Here is an 18474-nt window from a genome sequence, read left to right as displayed (position 1 = left end):
ACCATTTAGAATCGCCTAAGTGATGGGTGTCAGTCCGCCGTCTCGCTTTTTTAAAGACGATGCCCTCTAGTCGTCACCACATTAACCGTCCGCCTAGGCAAAAGCGACCGATTAAGTTTATTTATTCTACTTCTATTTTTAATTTTTTTTTTAAATAAAAATTTTTAAAAATGTGAGAGGATGAAATTTCAATTTCAAACAAAAACAGTACTCCATGACACCTCTTCGACAGTTCGGCTCTTCCATTTGTTTCTCTGTCGCTGGATCGCTGCCTCTCTGCTATCGTCGCCTCTATGCCCGGTGGCGCCCTCCAGTGCAAGGGTCAAGTGGTGAGTTGTCCTTGTAGATTTAAATTTTTAAATCGAAGGAGTGAAATTGTATATTATTTATTTATTTTAGATTTTTATGATAATTTTTATTAGGGTTCAAATTTGTTAATTGTTTGGCTCAAATTTAAGATTTGTGTTACGTTTGGGGGCTATGACTCAAGTGTATTTTGTTTGAAATTTCATATGTGTATGATTGACTAATTATGTGTGTTAAGGTTAATTTTTAATTTTAGGGCCTTTGACATTTGACGTCGGACGTGATAGTAGTTATCTTGCGGACTGATAAGAAAAACAATTGAGGAGAAAACAAGAAGAGAATCTAAAGAAAATAAGGAGAAAAATTCGTTATTTGCTAAAAAAAGAAATTTTATTATTAATTGAGGGATAAATTTTTATACAACTAGATAAGTGTTTATATAAACTTTAAACCCTAAGATAAAGAAAGGAAAGAAATTCTAATATAGAATTTCAATTCCAATTTTGTACAAAAAGAAAACAAATTTTTTCAAAAAAGAAAATCTCTAGATAAAAATTAAAATTAATAAAACAAAACACTATTTTAGACTAACTATAACCCACAATTACTAGGGATGTAAAAAAATATCTTAAATACCATAAAAAATTACTAAAAATAATTGTAAAATCTTTGAAGGTTCTAATGAAAGTCTAAATAGTGGATGTTGGGCTTGAAAATTGCTGGTTATGGGTGCCCCACAACAAATATAGATTTTCAAATTCTGCATATTTTGCCATAAACAGAGTCTGATTTCGAGTCCTGAGTCAAAAGTTATAACTGTTTAAAGTTCAAGTGGTCATGTTGGATTGATCCTACATTAGTCTCTTTGTGTTGAAAAGAACTCGTCCTTAAGTTCATTGTAGTCTTATCAGCATCCACTAAATAAGGAGTCAATTGTACTTCACATTAAAGACATTAAACGTCTTCAGATAACAAGGAAGACACAATCTGTAGGCATTGTCGTTGATCTTTTGTAGTTTCTCACAAGGTCCAATCTTTCGATTCTTCAGTTTATTGTACTCGTTAATAGGAAAATGATCACAAGTTAAAATAGTCAAACAAAATCTCTAATCTTAAAAAGTATCTGACGACGATGACTGCCAATCCAAGTTTTATACTTGGTATTGCTATCCAGAATTGGTAGTTTCACCTGCTCATGAAATGTTCTGAAGATATTTTATCATCTCATATGCTTTAGGGTTAAATCGTCCCACACATGGGACAGGGGCTAAGTCCAAAACCCCTGATGGTTCCACCCATAGATAATCATGAAAGTGTTGGTGCGGGAAGTATCAGATGATCGAACCTGAGTTTTAATGATGACAAATGGTTCAAAGTTAAGATTATTTGTTGTCTAATAAAATTGAATAAAATTGCAGGAAAGTCCTAAAGTTTGATAGTTTAGTTTGTTGTCTATCTTGGTTTAACACCAACTATCGGGTCCTCAAACCTAGTTGGGTTTTAACTTGGTATTTGATCCCCTAGACCCGTCAATCCATGCACACTCTGTAAATATATTAGATCATAAAAACACCTAACTTAACTCGTTTATTATTCATCAAAACCTTAGTTAGACCGTTAGTGCAGATTGCACCAATATAAAAAGTTATTTATGGATTTTGTATACGGAGAATACTTAGAGTGAGAGAGGAGATTAATATAACATTAAAAAATCAAGAGCTTCATTATTGCTCACTTATTGATATTATTAATAATAAAAGTCATAATCAATTTGATAGTCCACTATATTTGGTGGCCTACCTCTTGTAAGCTTATTGCTCCTTTAATGACCAGAGCATAGAAAGAGAACAAGTTGCCACAAATGAAGAGCATAGGAAGAGAAGAAATTGCCAGAAATGAATTTTTCACTTGTGTTGAGACATTATTGTCTAATGATATTAGCCAAAGTGAGATAGTAAATATAAAATTATTGAAGTATATCAATAAAGTAGGGGGGGATTTGGAAGAGTATTGGCTATGGTGGGATAGACAAAATAATGAGAAATATGATTGAGGTTAGAACTTAAAATAAAGTAATAACCACTTACTTTATATTATAATTTTTATTGTTTAATTTTTTATTTTTCTTTTTGTTATTATTTGATTTAATTTATTTTTTATTTAGTTCCATGGTGACATCTTTTTGAAAATGATGTACCTAAATTGTAAAAGATGACTAAAAAAATCTTTTCTTTAACTATAAGTTCTTCCGATTATGAGAGAAATTTGAATACTTTTGAGAGGGTAAGTATTTAATTACTTATTGTGTATAGTGTACTAATTATTACTAAATGTCTAAATATATATTTAATATTAGTTTTTTTGTATAATGTAGATCCATATAAAGAAAAGAAATAGACTAGATACTAGAAGATTGAACAATTTAATCTATGTTCAATTCAATGTCAAGATAATAAAAAAAAAAAAAAAAAAGTAGTTGATGTGCTACTTACTAGTGAAACAACTATGACACAAGGATGTTTTCATGGGATGCTCAGTTAGTTAGAGGGTGATAAATTTATTACAATATTGGAGCAACAAAATCAAATCATGATTGATGCATGCACTCGTGGAAAAACTTTCTCCACTTAGCAGTTAGGTATAAGCTGACCTTATGATTATCTCTATTTACATAACATAGGGACAGACTGTGAAAAGTATTTGAGATGATCATAATTATCTTTTACTATAACTATGATACAAAGATGAATTATGGATGGTGGAGATGAAAATATTGAGATAAATATTAAGAAGGTAAGAGAACTTCATAAAAAATTTATATTGGATACAAAAGAGGAAAGTACTATAGATTTTTAGTTTGAATCGGAGAAAATATTGAAAAAATATATAGATGAATTAAAGAATAATTAGGAATATAAAATTATATGAGTTATTTTGTATTATTTTATTAATTTTATTGTACATTGAATAAATTAGTGCTAGGCTACGATGGCCGCCGGCCTACCATTTTAGAACACTAAAATTAGCTACAAGTAAGGACAAAAATTTACCCATTTGCTAATTTTAAATTCCGACAAAAGTTTCACTCGATTGATTCTTATCTACAATTCTAAATTACACATTTGGACCAACCAATTTTACTTTGATTTATAATAGTTTTTAGCAGTACAAAGCGGTCGCAATATTGACAGTAAATGGACGTTCTCTTCAACGCAGACCCTACTTCCTCAAGCTGTTAATCGCACACATTAGTCACGTTGGCATATTAAATCGCCCATGCTCGTAATGGAGAGTACAAATCCACAAGTTACCAATTAACCTATACACTTGTCGTTTTTTCACTGATGGGTTTTCTTAAACGTCCAGGCCCTTTTAAATTAGTTATGATGAAATGGTCTCCATCTTGTTACCTATTCGAGGGGCAGCCTATCCGATAATCAATCCTATATGTGGTTGGATTGACTGACGGTGAAAAATCTTTAGGGTACGTTTTGTTTGTATATTTTTCATTTTTATTTTTTTAAAATATACTATTTATTTTTTATAAAAAATACAAACCAATTTTTTTTTTAAAAAATAAAAAAATACTTAAACCAAACCATCCTTAATTATCTGTGATGTCATGTCATGAACGTCTTCATCACCTTCACCTCATCATTCCCTAGTTGCCCACTCTTTGTTCGAAAAGTATCTTTCGCATTCGGCAACTCGCGTGCTGGGAAAGTAAATATTAATTTTATAATTGACAAAATTATAAAATACAATTTATAATATTTTAAAAAATCATAGCTCCTGCTGAGTAATTATTTAAATATAGTATTTGATATGGGAGAAAACAACATAAATAATTATTTTAATTAGTCATCTTTAATTTTTGAAATAATTTAGATGTCTAATTTTATCGGACTAATTTGATTTTCATCCTTTAAAATATAATTTATACACATTAAAAAATAGGCCTTTACTATTACAATTTACTTGTGGCGAGTGATTGTTTATAAAATAAAAATATAAAAGAAGGTGTATATATATTTTTTCCATACTATACCCTTAAAATTTTACAGATTTTTTCAAATTACGAACCCCTCTGAGTAAATATCCAAACCAGTTAAAACACATTGATAAATGAAAGATGTAATTAAAATTATTTGGGGAGTAAAGTAGAGAAACATTTCTGACCACAACTTAAAATTTACTTTTGAGGCTATATTTAATAGGGTATAATTTATTTTATACATTATAAGGTTGTTTATTTTGTATATAATGTAATCTGGATTATAAAAAATAGGAAAATTTTGTAGTCTGGATTACAAAATAAATACTAATATACTATGTAATCCGATTACATTACGAGGTCGTCGTTTAACTAAAATTTAAATGTCGAATATACCTTTAGTTCACCGTGACCGTCGCCATCACCTCCCACCAGTTGTCTCCTCCACCAGTCGTCTCCTAATCAATTAGTTAGACAGAAAAAGAATCGTGCTCAATTTATAGAAAATATATTAATTTTTTAAAAATGATATTGAATTTAGGAGGAAATATTTTTTTTTTATATTTTTATATCTATTAAAATTAAAAATAATTAAATAAATTAAGAAAAATGATATACACACGATAGAATCTCAGGGAAATACTAAAAAATAGATACATATCTATAAAAAATGAAAATAATAGACTATTAATTTATATATCTATTTTTAAAATTTTTCGTGAGATTTTTTGCTTGTACATATTATTACTCATAAATTAATATAGAGTTGTATATAAGAAAAATTTACATATATACAAAAATGAGATTTTTTTTTTTTTTACATAGGAGTAAAAGGAAAAAAAAAAAATTTATTACGACTTTTGTACCATTTTTCCTTATTTCTTAGCCTTAAAAATTAGAAAAAATAAATTCACACACAAATTTAATATAAAATTCGTGTGACACGTGAATAAGCGTGAACGGGACGGCATGTTAATCCTGTTTTCCTCACTTTTCATAATCTTAAATAGTAAAGAGTCCATTGCTGACTCGCTGTTTTCTTTTCCCTCCTTCCTCGTCATTTTCCTCCCTTCTTCGTCGAGTCCCTAATTAAAAAAAACGAAGTGGACTGGGCAACTTGTAATTATAATTTGATCACAGTCATAAATTAAATGATAATTTGATCATAATTAATTATAATTTTTCTAAATTTATTATCCTTTCAAATTATAATTCAGATCGGATGAATAACTTAAGACCTGTCCCTTAGCCATTTATCCATTGTTGATGGTCTTCAGACTAACTTCTGACTATCTGTGTTGACTTAAACTGTAATTTAGAAATGATGAATTTAGAGAAGAATTATAATTAATTATCATCGAATTATGATCAGAATCTGATCATAATTATATCCATCTTCCAATCCACAGCGGATCTGGTGGCTCCTCGTGTTTTTTTGCTGACGTCACGGTCTGCGAAGTGCGTAGAAATGGAATGGACACGTGGAAAATTGATGCTCTCCGTGTCCGTTTCCTTACTCGATTAATTGGGCCTTGGCGCTGAGCCACAATTTCTCGGTGAGAAAGCAAAACCACTATTTCCTAATCCAGTTGAGTGGCAGACTCAGTCAGAGCGCACCCATTTAATCAATGCGCTGGGTGCCCAATCCTTGCAGAAACATGGCGCAGGGCTCAACGGCTATTTCGTCTCGATCGCCTCTTTATTTCCGGTTCCCCCATCGAACCTCCCAATGCCGCCCTACTCTCCCGTCGCCTGCGCTCCTCTGCCTTCGCCCCGGCCATGCCCATTCCATCGCCGTATCTCTTATCGCCCTCCGCCGGCTCAGCGGCGCCACTACTAGCGCTACACCGCCGGAGCAACAGCAGGTGGAAGCAGAGGAGGTTAGGGGAGGAGAGGAGAGCGCGCCATGGGATAAGGTCTCGGCCGTCCTCTTCGATATGGACGGAGTTCTGTGTAACAGCGTAGAGCTTTCGAGGATGGCGGCCGTCGACCTCTTCGCCGATATGGGTGTTTCTGTCACAGCTGACGATTTCATCCCATTCACAGGGACTGGTGCTCTTCTTTTCTCCTTTCCCTCTTATCTTTCTTGTGAGTAGTACTCAAATAGGTTCTTGGTTGGTAATGGCGCTTGGCTTAGGTTTTCTCAACGTAAACCCTATTTGAAAAAAGTAGGGCAATATCGAAGCAGTTAGGACATATGGAAGATAACTGTTGCTGATTAATGAGTAGTGTATTCAAACTTAAATGTAACTTCTGAGTTCTAAATAAAACTTTTTTTGGCTTAGATCCGACCGCTGTTTCTGGCTCTGCCGTATTCTATCATTATTTGTAGAGCCATAATCATCCACATACCGTTGTCTCTCACTTTGATGGTGACGCTCTTGCATCTTCCAGAGTCTTGGCGCCAAGAAATAATACTAAAGGATTAAGAAGAAAACTTATTAAGCATAAATTTACCAAAGAGTCAGGGCAACATTATTTGATTCATAGGCATTTGTTCATTGCTCACCATACCCACCATGCAAGTATGCCCAAAAGTATTGATACTAATTGAGCCAGAACCCTTTTAAGTGACTGGTTCCAGAATTATTGGCACTTTCCAATCAATAAAGAGATTGATAGGCAAGTGTGGATCAATGCCCTATAATCGATGATGATTCTGGGTTGAATGGAAAAATTGGGAATCTGCTTCATGAGTTTATGTATATTTACAAATGGTACTTGTGTAACGATAAGTATATACATTGAGTCATGTAGGCGAGGCTAATTTTCTTGGAGGTGTTGCCTCAATGAAGGGAGTGAAAGATTTTGATCCACAAGAAGCAAAGAAGCAGTTTCTTGAAATTTATGTTAATAAGGTAAAACATATTATTATTGCTTTGAGAAGATTGATTGTTATGTTCCTTAGTGTTTATGCATCCAAAATCAAATTTTGTTTGCGTCATTTTAGTATGCAAAGCCAAACTTGGGAATTGGATATCCTGGAGCCCTTGAGTTTATCATTGAGGTATATTCCCCTTAAACTAGTACTTTTTTTCCTATTATCTTCTAAACAAGTAAAATAAGTAATGGGTTGATGCCACCATTTTAGTGTAAAAGAAGGGGGCTAAAGGTTGCCATCACATCTAGTGCCGATAGGACCAAGGTGGATGCTAATCTTGCTGCTGCCAATTTGCCTGTTTCTCTGTTAGTCAGGATTTACTCTCACTGATCATTTGTAATTTCTGAAGTTCAGTTTTATTTCCCTTCATGGCATCTTTTATATGCTAACAAGGATGGGTTAATATGTTTCTACATATAAGGACATATGCTGTAACATGTCATTGGCAAGGTTATCGAATTGAGGTTCCAATCATGAATTGTTTTGGTGATTTTGGTAATTCTGAATTGTATCAAATTGTGGGTTAGAAGGTTCATGTTAAAAGATGAATGTTGAAAAAAAATTCAACCTTACTAAATTTTTTAAATATATCCTATTTAACACCATAATATGATTAATAAATTGTAATAAATCAAACACTGAAGCAATGGACTGAAAGAAAAAAAATAGAAATGTACCATTAGTTAAGACAATAGACCTTGAAACAATAAATTTCATTTTGAAAGAATAAAACCTGACTTTTAATATTATATAAAATTAGCTCTTCCCAAGTAAGGCTATGCACTGTGTACCTGAATATTTCATGTAGTATCAACATCTCAGATGCAATTAATTTGACAATATTTAGCTATGGTATTCTATTTTCTCGTCTTAGTTCAAATAAACCTCAGGTACATAAACCATTCTCATCTAATCTTCTTTCCAACAATTGCTGGATTCTTAGAGATTTTGCTGTTTTATGCATATCAGGTTTGATGTGATTATATCTGCTGATGCATTTAAAAAACCAAAACCAGCCCCAGATATATTTTTAGCAGCTTCTAAAAGCTTAGACATACCTCAGTCCCAGGTATATGGTGTATCTAAAAATTTTCTGCAATCTGTTTAAATATTATTTTCTCCCTAAATTATTACTTGCTTTTGTCCTAATTCTTTCAATGTGATTTCAAAATTCAGTAAATATCTGAGAAGCATGGAATTTTTGCAATATTTCACTGTTTCATGAAGTTTATATTTCCTACAAGCATGCTATTGTTTTATAACTGAGAAAGTTATTCAGTGTATAGCAATTGAAAGTGCTCTAGCTGGAGTTGAAGCTGCAAAAGCTGCAAAAATGAGGTACAATTTGATTTACTACTATCTTTCTTGCTAACCATTATAAATTGCAATTGGTTAGTGCATCAGTTTCTTCCTAACAAAAACGATGAAAGTTGTTCAGTTAAAATTTTGAAGTTCCTTATGCAAATTCAGTTTGTATCTTATATTTTGCATGTCCTATAAGAAGAAGAGGAAGAAAGCTCCTAGAAATCATGTTGGTCAATGAAACCACAAGTTTATTAGTCGTTACACAAATAAAGGGACCTTGTACATCTTTTTGTCCTTGTAATTAACATCTACAAGAAAGTGGTCCTTGTGCTCACCATTATGAACAGCGTCTCCCCTTTATCGGACAATATACGTGTCTAGGTTGTCTAAATTTTGCCTTACCACATTCCTCAAATTAAAAAAGTCTCCTTTATTTTTATTTTTCAAAAAATGTAGTTATATGATTTATTACATTTCTGTTATTAAGTCAGTAAATTATACATTAATGATTGGTAGTTAACGGGAGAATCACATTTTGTAGTTCCATAACCAAGTTTAGTATGTGTGTGTAAATGCTGATGTTATAGACTCCTGCAATCAGCTAAGGACACAAATGCATAGACTGACACCATTCTCGACAATCTAAGATTTTTGGATAATTAGTCATCCAATTCAAATTTATAAACATTAGGAGTATGGGTTTTAATCATACTTTAACTTAAGTATCCATTGTATAACTATTAACTCTAACTCTACCTCAAGTTCGAGCATAGACATTTGTTGATGTCTAGCTTATTTCATAAAATGGAAGATGTTCCAAATATAAAAAAGCATTAGAAAGACATTTGACAAAGTGGATGAAGACGTAAAACTGATGTAACAATTGAGAAAATTTGACAATGTAACATTCTTGGCTAAACTTCTTCAAAAAAGTCTTTAACTGAATCTGATCGTAAAAATAGTTGATACAATCTTTTTCTTTAACTGACTCTAAACTAGAGCTATCATTTGAATAATGTTCTTTGAAGAGGAGGAATAAATCTCCTATAAGAGATTGAACAATGTTCTGACATCTATTTGTGAAAAGGAGAGAATGTTGGAGATATACAATAACTAATCCATTGCATTCCAAAAAGAAATTGGCTAATGTGTTGCAAAGGAAAGATAAGATTAGGGTGCTGACAATCTACTCTGAGATGGGAGAAACACTGTAAGGAGATAATTTCTCATCAAACATTGAGAGAGAGATGTCACGAGAGAATAAAATTTGACATGGCTTTGATAAAAGATATTGGAAGAGATAAACATCTAATCTCATCCTTGTCATGTATATAATGTATCATAAGATGAAAAAAAAGTAAAAAGAAAAAATGATGATAAATGAAGAATCTTGCACTTCAACTTGAAATAGAAAGATAAAGGGGAGATCACTCAATAAAATATGTTTGCAACTTCAAGAACGACCTCTTATTAGTCCACTTATATCTTCTGTAAGTACAATTTCTTTTTTTACCTTTGCGTCCTCTTTTTGTTTTTCACTAATCACCTTTGTTTTTCTTAAAAGCTCCTAGGAATCTAGCCTTTTTTTGCATAGGTATAAACATGATTTAAAGTGCTGTGCTGAGACGGTCGAAACTGGCAAAACATTTTGTTCCACCCGGCGACCGGTACCGACATGACCTCGGCACCGACACGACCTCGGCACCAGATCCACTACAGCTGTGACGTGTTGCGCGACCTTGTGGCCACAGCAGAGTGGTCGCTCGACTCCACAACAGCAGCGGAGGGGTCGCATAACTCTTCTGTTGTCGTTGCGGAGACGTCGAGCGACCCTACGGCCGCAAGGGTTCGCACGACCACCGCGATCACGCCGGAGGAGTCACGCAATCTCGAAGTTGCGCGATCTTACGAGTGGTGTCAGATTTTAGATTTTTTAAAATTAAACTTAGCTTAATTATTTTAATCAACTCCTAGCTATGATGGAGATAATCTAAAGAGGCTTTATTAAATCCTAATAAAATTATCTAATTAATTTTATATTTTATTTATTTTAATTTAAAAATTATAATAAATTATTTATTTATTTATTTATCTATTGCCATATTTTTTCCTTTTTTTTAAGATTATTTGTTATATTGTTTATTTTTTAAATATTTATGTAAATATTTTATATTTAAAATTACTGAAACTATATTGACACGGTACGATACGGTATTGAAATCATGTCGTTCCGGTCCAGGACCGCAACCTCAGCACGGGTCGAAATTGTAAACGTTGGGTATAATTATTGACTCAGATCAATGATTGGATCAGAATATTTAGATCCAGGACACTCTAGTAGCTGGAGTCATCTTATGGATTGAAATTTGCATCAAGGAAAAAAACCAGACCGAACTGGTGGATCAATTATTGACTCAGATCAATGATTGGATCAGAATATTTAGATCCAGGACACTCTAGTAGCTGGAGTCTTCTTATGGATTGAAATTTGCATCAAGGAAAAAAACCAGACCGAACTGGTGGATCCAAAATTGGAACTGGCTCTCAGAAACCAATGCGATTTTGTCAAAGTCTGACCTGAGATAAAATGTCCTCCAATATAAACAACATGCAAATGATAACAAATTTGTCATTTTTGCTCAATAAATCTATAACATGTGCATTTCAGTTAGTTTTTTCATGCTGATAATATATGTTTATCATTTTTTATTTTTGTTTTAATATTTTAAACATTTTTTATATTCTAGTTGAATTTTTATGGTGCATTATATTCATAGTTTAAAATTTCGTTCCAAGTTGATAACACAAGCAATATGCATTATTTCGCTAATGCACCAAAACCAAAAAGCCAATATGTAAGAGCAAAAATTATAGGTTCATCTTTGCCATTTGTGTGACCCACTGGAAGGTACGAAGATTGGGTTTGTCCTGTATCAAGCGAGACGAACTCAGACTGTATGAAACTTATTTGAGGTTCTTTAAACTCAAACTAAACCCAATTAATTGGAATTTCAAATACTTAATTAAACTAGGGTTAACTAAAGGCCTAGACCAATAAATTCATAGTAGCCGTTCTTAAATCCATGATCACATTGATGACCTTTCTGCCATTATGGTTCTGAAGTGCCATTCTTCGATACTAAGAATCCTCACATAACTTGCAGATGCATTGCTGTAACCACTACCATATCTGAGGTGATGCTGCAAAAAGCCAGTCCATCACTCGTGAGAAAAGATATAGGAAGTATTTCAATTGATGACATTCTACATGGTTGTCATTCCGTTGATCAAAGTATGTAGTTGACTTTGTTTTTTTACTTCCCTCATAAGAATCTATAGTAGGGTGCATGATACATTTCAGGATTTTTTTTACTGTTATATTATCATATTTATTTTTCTGATAGTATGTGAAGATTTCATTCCTTTGCATCATAATTTGATAGCTGGTGAGGATGAGCTGGACTAAAATTGATTTTTTTAGTCCTACATTGGTGCAACCTAATGAAATTGTTATAATTTGTCATTTCAAATCATTTGCAGTCAATTTATTAACCAACTCTCCTATTAGGATTGCGTATATTTGTAGCAAGCTGGGATTTCATTATACCTTTACGCCAACTTAGGAAGAGTGGAGGATACCTAATTACTACAAGAAAATAAGGCTTTAGAGACGAAAAATTCCGTTTCTGAAAGTCATTTTTCCGTCTCAAATAAGAGATGAAATATTCCGTCTCAAAAATCCATTAGTGAAAGCCCCGTGACTAATTTTGAGATGGTAATTTTCCTTTTCTAATTTCAAAAACGGATCGAAAAACCGTTTATACATTTGATTTTTATTTAATCAATGGAATTAATTTCAAATACAGATTTTATTTTTAATTTTATTTTGAATCTGTCATTAATCTGTTTCAAATTACATAATAAATATAATGTTATTGTGTTTGTAAATTCGTTTACAATTTTATTTATAAATTCCATATCTAATTTTATTTTAAATCTCAAATATAATTTTAATTTATTTATAAATTTGTTTACAATTTTATTTATAAATCCGTATATAAATTTATATTAAAATTTATCACTAAAATTTTATTATATTTTATTTCTATATTTTTCATCGGCATATTACTTTATAAGAAAAATCACACATTTCAAATAAACTATAAATATTAAACAACAGTTTATAATCTAAAAATATCATACAATTAAAGATACATAAATATTCACATTATTCAACTAAATTTAGCAAGTAATTGATAAATTTTTAAATTCTAACACAAATCCTTTAACTTTTATTTCATCTATCACGAGTTCACAGGGATTAGATCATCATACAAATGATTTGTATATGCACCTTTTGAATCGAACCATCTCCTTCAGATTTTCTTCTCTTTTGCCTTACTTCCTCGATAAGCTTATTTTTTTGTGATAACGAGTTCCAATTTTTTTTAGCTTTCAATAATTTCTGAAGTTTGTCTTCCCACCTCATCCTATAACAAATAAATACATATAATGTATGTCATTTAATAAATACAATATTGAGATAAAATTCACACACTTATATTTCATTTGGTATGTTGTCAAATTCAGACATAGTATCATGTTGCATACATTCATCATCAAAGTAAATATTATGTAACTCGATGATTTCTTCAATTTGTATACCATTAATAAGAATTAAATATATATACTTCTCTTATATTATAGCAAATTATCATCTCCGCGTCCTCTCCCCCTTGATCTTCCTTTGTTGATACTGATATCCTTCCCTCTACTTACATCCTGCATCACATAAATAAAAAAATAAATGGATACCTCTTGTCATAAATACAAAAAATAAATGCAACCTACAGAGAATTTAATAACCAATAATGCATTCACCCCTTGTCATACTTAATGTGACCTATATATGTGTGGCAGGTTCATCATGCAGCAAGAAATTTTCTTTAAAGCAAAAATATATATGCACGGTAGGTTCGTCATGCACCTGTATAATGCATACCTCTACTTGCCTGCAACTTGACCATAGTAACAAAATTAACATTGAAGATGTAGTCTCTTCTTCCGTCACAGTAAAACCTAAAACTCCTGGTGCAGTTAAATCAAAGGTGAGAATTGAGATGAGTTAAAAGGCAAAATGATGTTTGACTCTTCAGCATTAGAAACTTATGAACTCATAGTTTCAGCAAACTGAAACTAACAACACAAATCAATAAGAACATAAAATTCAGAATCAACATTAAAGACTTTAAAATTCCTAACCAACAAAACTCAAATTGCTGATACTCATACAATCTGAAAAGTATTTGTCGGAAATAATTGAAATCACTATAGAATCTGAAACAAACTGAAGCTAATAGCACTTGTCAGCATCAGAAACTTATAAACTCATATAGTTTCAGCAAACTGAAACTATATAACACAGATCTAAAGAATCAACATCGAAAACTTTAGAATTCCTAGCCGACAAAACTCAAATTGCTGATACTCATACAATATGAAACATATTTGTCAGAAGTAACTAAAACTAAAATCACTATATTGGAATCTGAAACAAATTGAAACATCTTAAACTTATAAACTCACGTAATTTTAGCTAACTGAAACTATATATCATAGATCTATAACAACACATAATTCATTATTAACATTGTAGAATTTAGAATTCCTAGCCAACATCATGGATTTGTTACTAATCGCGAAGACTAAGAATGAAACGCAATGGAGTTTTTGGTTGAGTTGCTAAGACTATAAAATGAAAGGCAATGTAAGTAATGAAAACTAACCTAATTAAGTACAATTGCGGAGAATTAGAAATAACATAAAGTAAGCGTCTAACGAAACTAACATGCAACCAAACCTAATCTAATCTAACATAATTGCATCCAAATAAAGAACACAAATTTAAATATTCGAACGAAATAACCATTGCAAGAAAGTAAACAACTTAAATGCATCAACCAGAGTCCAACTAATGGAAGAAACATTTCATCAAACACCATGTGAGCATTAATCAAGTTAAACAGAAGTGCATGCAATCTTAACATGGGAAGCTAATGTCATTACAATTCAATAATCAAAGTAAACAATCCAACACAAAAAAAAAATCAACTAACACATTGAAAGAATGTTGCGGATGGACGATGGTTGTGGATGAAGTTTCTCCCTCGATTGGAATGGATGGCGTGTGACGAGTGCCATAAATGAATCATGTTGCCCCCTCCATATTCGGAAAGGTGTATGGTGCAGAAGAGATTGGAATCCCGAAGCTGTCTTATATAAACTCGCCGACGGATGAAGGTGGGCTGTCAAAATCTCTCCCAATTGAATAGAGGGTTGTGGATGAGAATGGATGAATGGAAGAGCCTCGGATTCAAGAGTTCCCAAGGTGACGCTTCCTCTCCCAATCGGGAGAGGAAGAAGATGGAGTGGTGGCCGCTGGTGAGGAAGGATGTGGTGGCAGCGTCGGGATGAGGATTGGGGAGGACGAGATGGCTCCTCTCCCAATTGGGAGAGGTAGAGGAGATGAAGAAGGGTTGTCGACGGTAGGAGCTTCTCCCAATCGAGAGAGGGTAAGGTGAGATAGGATGTTGGGGAGGCCGACTGTGATGAGGGTGGTGGCCCGTCGACCTTAGTGGACTATGGATGGAGGAGGAAGGAGGGAGGTTTGGGTGTGGACTTGAGATGTGCGATCGGGAGGTAGAGAATGAAGTGTCGAGATAAAGAAGAAAGGATAAAAAACTTAGGACAGATTGCTTTAGATCAGCATCAATTTTTTTTTTTTAATTTTTTAAAATTTAAAATAGAATTTTTCCCTTTTATTTTTTAAATAGATTTTTTTTGACAAATATAATTTTGTTTTAGATTTCATTTTTAATATGTATTTATTTTTGTTAATAAAAATTTATTTGTAAAATTGTTTCTAATTTATTTTAAATTTAGTCTCAAAATTTTTCAATATTATATTTTATTAAAGTGAAATGGATTAGTAATTCCATAGCAAATGTTTCTCTAATTTATGTAAATCCGAAATAGATTTCTTTTCTGTTTTAAAAAAATTTATCATTATTTATATAAATTTGAAAAGAATTATTTTCTATCTCAATTTTTCATTAAAATTGAAACAAATTTTGTGACCAAAATTATACGGTTTCAAATTCTATTTGTAATCTATATTTATGTTTGTTTAAACATTTATTTATAACTTCGTCTCAAATTCGTTTAGAATTCTCTCATTTTTTTCTAAATATTATATTTTATTAAATTGAAACAGATTAGTAATTCTGTAGCAAATCCGTCTTTAATTTATCTAAATTTGAAACATATTTTAATTCCGTTTTAATTTTTTTTATCAATGTTTTTATAAATTTGAAACTGTTTATTGTTTGTCTCAATTTTTCATTAAATTTTAAATGAATTTTGTGGTAGAAATTATATAGTTTCAAATTCTGTTTGTAATTTGCATTTATTTTTTTTTATAAAAATTTATTTGTAAATTTGTTTCAAATTCCGTATCAAATTTTTTTTCTAAATATTATGTTTTTTTTTAAAGTGAAACAGATTAGTAATTTTATAGCCAATTCATCTCTAATTTATCTAAATCTGAAATACATTTTAATTTTATTTACAGTTTTAAATTACGTTTGTAATCTGTATTTATTTTTGTTTATACACATTTATTTGTAATTTTGTCTCAAATTTGTTTCAAATTTTGTCTCAATTTTTTTTTTCAAATATTATATTTTATTAAAGTGAAGCGGATTAATAATTCTGCAACAAATTTGCCTCTAATTTAATAAAATTTGAAATAGATTTTAATTCCGTCGTAAAAATATGTTTCTGAAGCCCTATAGATAAGCACAAATACTTGTGGTCTAGTTGTCTATATCATGTATTATAAGTTGAAATTGTAATTATATATTAATGAATAGTATCAATAGGTAGAGGGGAATAGGAATACCGTGGATATGAAACCTTAATTTTCACATCAGTCTAACAGTTACCTTCAATATTTTAGTCTTCTGTTTCTCTGCATAATCATTCAATCTATAGTTTTAATTACTTAGTTCAATTGCTTCCCTAAAATCAATGAGTTCTCATTCCCTCTATTCATTCATAAGCTTTTTGCTGATTTAGATTGGTGTGGAAGCATGGATAAGAATCACAAGATAACACACTATTGAGGTCTATAATACTTAAACCAAGGTTATCATTTGGGATACTGGAATTTGGTGAACTCCCTCCTGTCCTTGGGGGCTTGAAGACAGTGTGATCTCGTTCTTCACACAAATCAAGCAAATGAAGTGCAGAGGAGCAGAAGGTAAATAAATAGGAAGAGTGGGAGGAACATTAGCAAAAGAGAAAGAGGAAATAGTTCTGAGTAGAGTCCTCTGTTTGTCTTGATGAAGAATGTGAAATGACAGTGTTGAGTGAGGAGAGGGGCCTGCTTGTGCTGTGAGGATAGAGGATTTTGTGGTGCTGTGGTGGAGTAGGATTAGGTGGGTTTTAGGGATGATATATAAATTAGGGTTTGATTATTATATTAAATGATGCAGGTTTATTAAGTTAGGGTATATTAATTTAATGTTTTAGCTCTTAAGAATTTACTAAATATGCTATGTAAATAATACAGAAGTCAGAATATGTTAACAAATTCTTGTGTTCCTGTATTGTAAAAAAAATTAAACTACTTCTCACAGCTACCCACATCCTCGCTTTGAAAAATTTCATGGCTAACACATGGGTCTCATGCCTGTAGTAGATACTCCTACTTGTGTTTGGGTAACATTGTTATCATTATCACCTTATTACAATTATTGAATGGTCAACATCTTGGTCAAAGTTTAATGGTTACCCCATTTAAGTTCTTACTCTATTGTTAGGGTTTGTTTTGTACATCATGATGCCTAACCCTAGGCAATCATCTATTTCCTTTTTATTTTAACTTTCACTAAATGAGACTGATGAGGAAATCACCTCTACCCTTGACCATGAGGCGGATGGTTCAGCTTGCATCATTGGTTGCATGATTGCTTCATTAGGCCATGCACTCACACTTCTGCTTCAAGCTCGAGTGCAAAACTCTTGGAGTAGATAAATAGTAATTGTCTCAATCACTACTATCTGTCTTAATCAATAATCAAGAACACCTTCGATACCATTAACTTATTAGACCAAACCAATTAGCCTATTAGTTGAGGATCTCGATCCTTTATCTCATCTTTCTATGAATAGTGATTGTGGCAATGCCTATCTTCTCTTCTTCCTCTTTCTGCACCATTGTTGATGCGATTGGTCCTCATCATTGTGCTGGACCATAATTAGTGAAAAGATCAGTCTTGGGCTGAGATTTTAAGTGATGGGGGTATTTTCTACCAACTTTTATAGAATTTTAACATTTGGACAATTTAAACTAATCTAAACGGATTATATCTTCTATGCTACCCTTCCCATTTGCTGCTAAAGAAGACAATTAGTTGCAGATAAGAAGGTTGAAGAAACACGTGAGATTGGCTCTCCAAATGGTACCTCAAGTGGCATAGCTGAAGAGGTCATAAGTGGTATTGTTCAGGATGTGAACTCTGCAAGTGAGAAAAACCATTATCATGGAGGGTAAGGTCAGTCTTATCTTTGATGTATTAATTGTTGAGTTCAATTGTTTCTTTTATTTTCTGCCAGTGGTATAATAGATTAACAGGTACTTGCTTGTATGTTTTAGGATGAATGGATTATGCTTTATATATATATATATATATATCGACGCTATTATATCATTTCAACTTGTGGTTAGTGAGGTTAAAAATATTACTTAAGGACCATCAGAAATTTATTTCTCTTGATATAACTATTCATATTATTTCAAATAAATAATAATGGAAAGCTTGCTTTTGGTTGTTTCTTGAGAAATTGTTCAATTGATCTAAATGAAACTTGAGGTGGAAAATTCAGACCTCTACATGCTGATCTGCAAACCATCTCGCCTTTACTG

The 18474-nt window shown here is 32.0% G+C and overlaps 1 protein-coding gene across 2 annotated transcripts; it reads left to right on the top strand.

The window, feature by feature from the left end:
* The first annotated feature begins 5914 nt into the window (after positions 1-5914).
* Positions 5915-18123, top strand: LOC122019392 (protein SUPPRESSOR OF QUENCHING 1, chloroplastic-like). 2 transcript variants are annotated; one of them, XM_042576866.1, is made up of 8 exons: positions 5915-6352; positions 7058-7158; positions 7251-7307; positions 7392-7486; positions 8151-8250; positions 8461-8519; positions 11651-11778; positions 17963-18123. In XM_042576866.1, exons 1-8 carry the CDS (start codon positions 5929-5931, stop codon positions 18100-18102), a joined length of 1104 nt encoding a protein of 367 aa, XP_042432800.1. In that variant the 5' UTR covers positions 5915-5928; the 3' UTR covers positions 18103-18123. The 2 variants fall into 2 exon arrangements, with proteins under 2 accessions (XP_042432800.1, XP_042432805.1); XM_042576871.1 differs by having other exon boundaries at positions 5920-6352; positions 17969-18123.
* Positions 18124-18474: the final 351 nt, after the last annotated feature.

This window comes from Zingiber officinale, chromosome 1A, assembly GCF_018446385.1.
Source record: "Zingiber officinale cultivar Zhangliang chromosome 1A, Zo_v1.1, whole genome shotgun sequence".
Classification (NCBI taxonomy): domain Eukaryota; kingdom Viridiplantae; phylum Streptophyta; class Magnoliopsida; order Zingiberales; family Zingiberaceae; genus Zingiber; species Zingiber officinale.
This window is presented reverse-complemented; position numbering and strand designations above follow the sequence as displayed.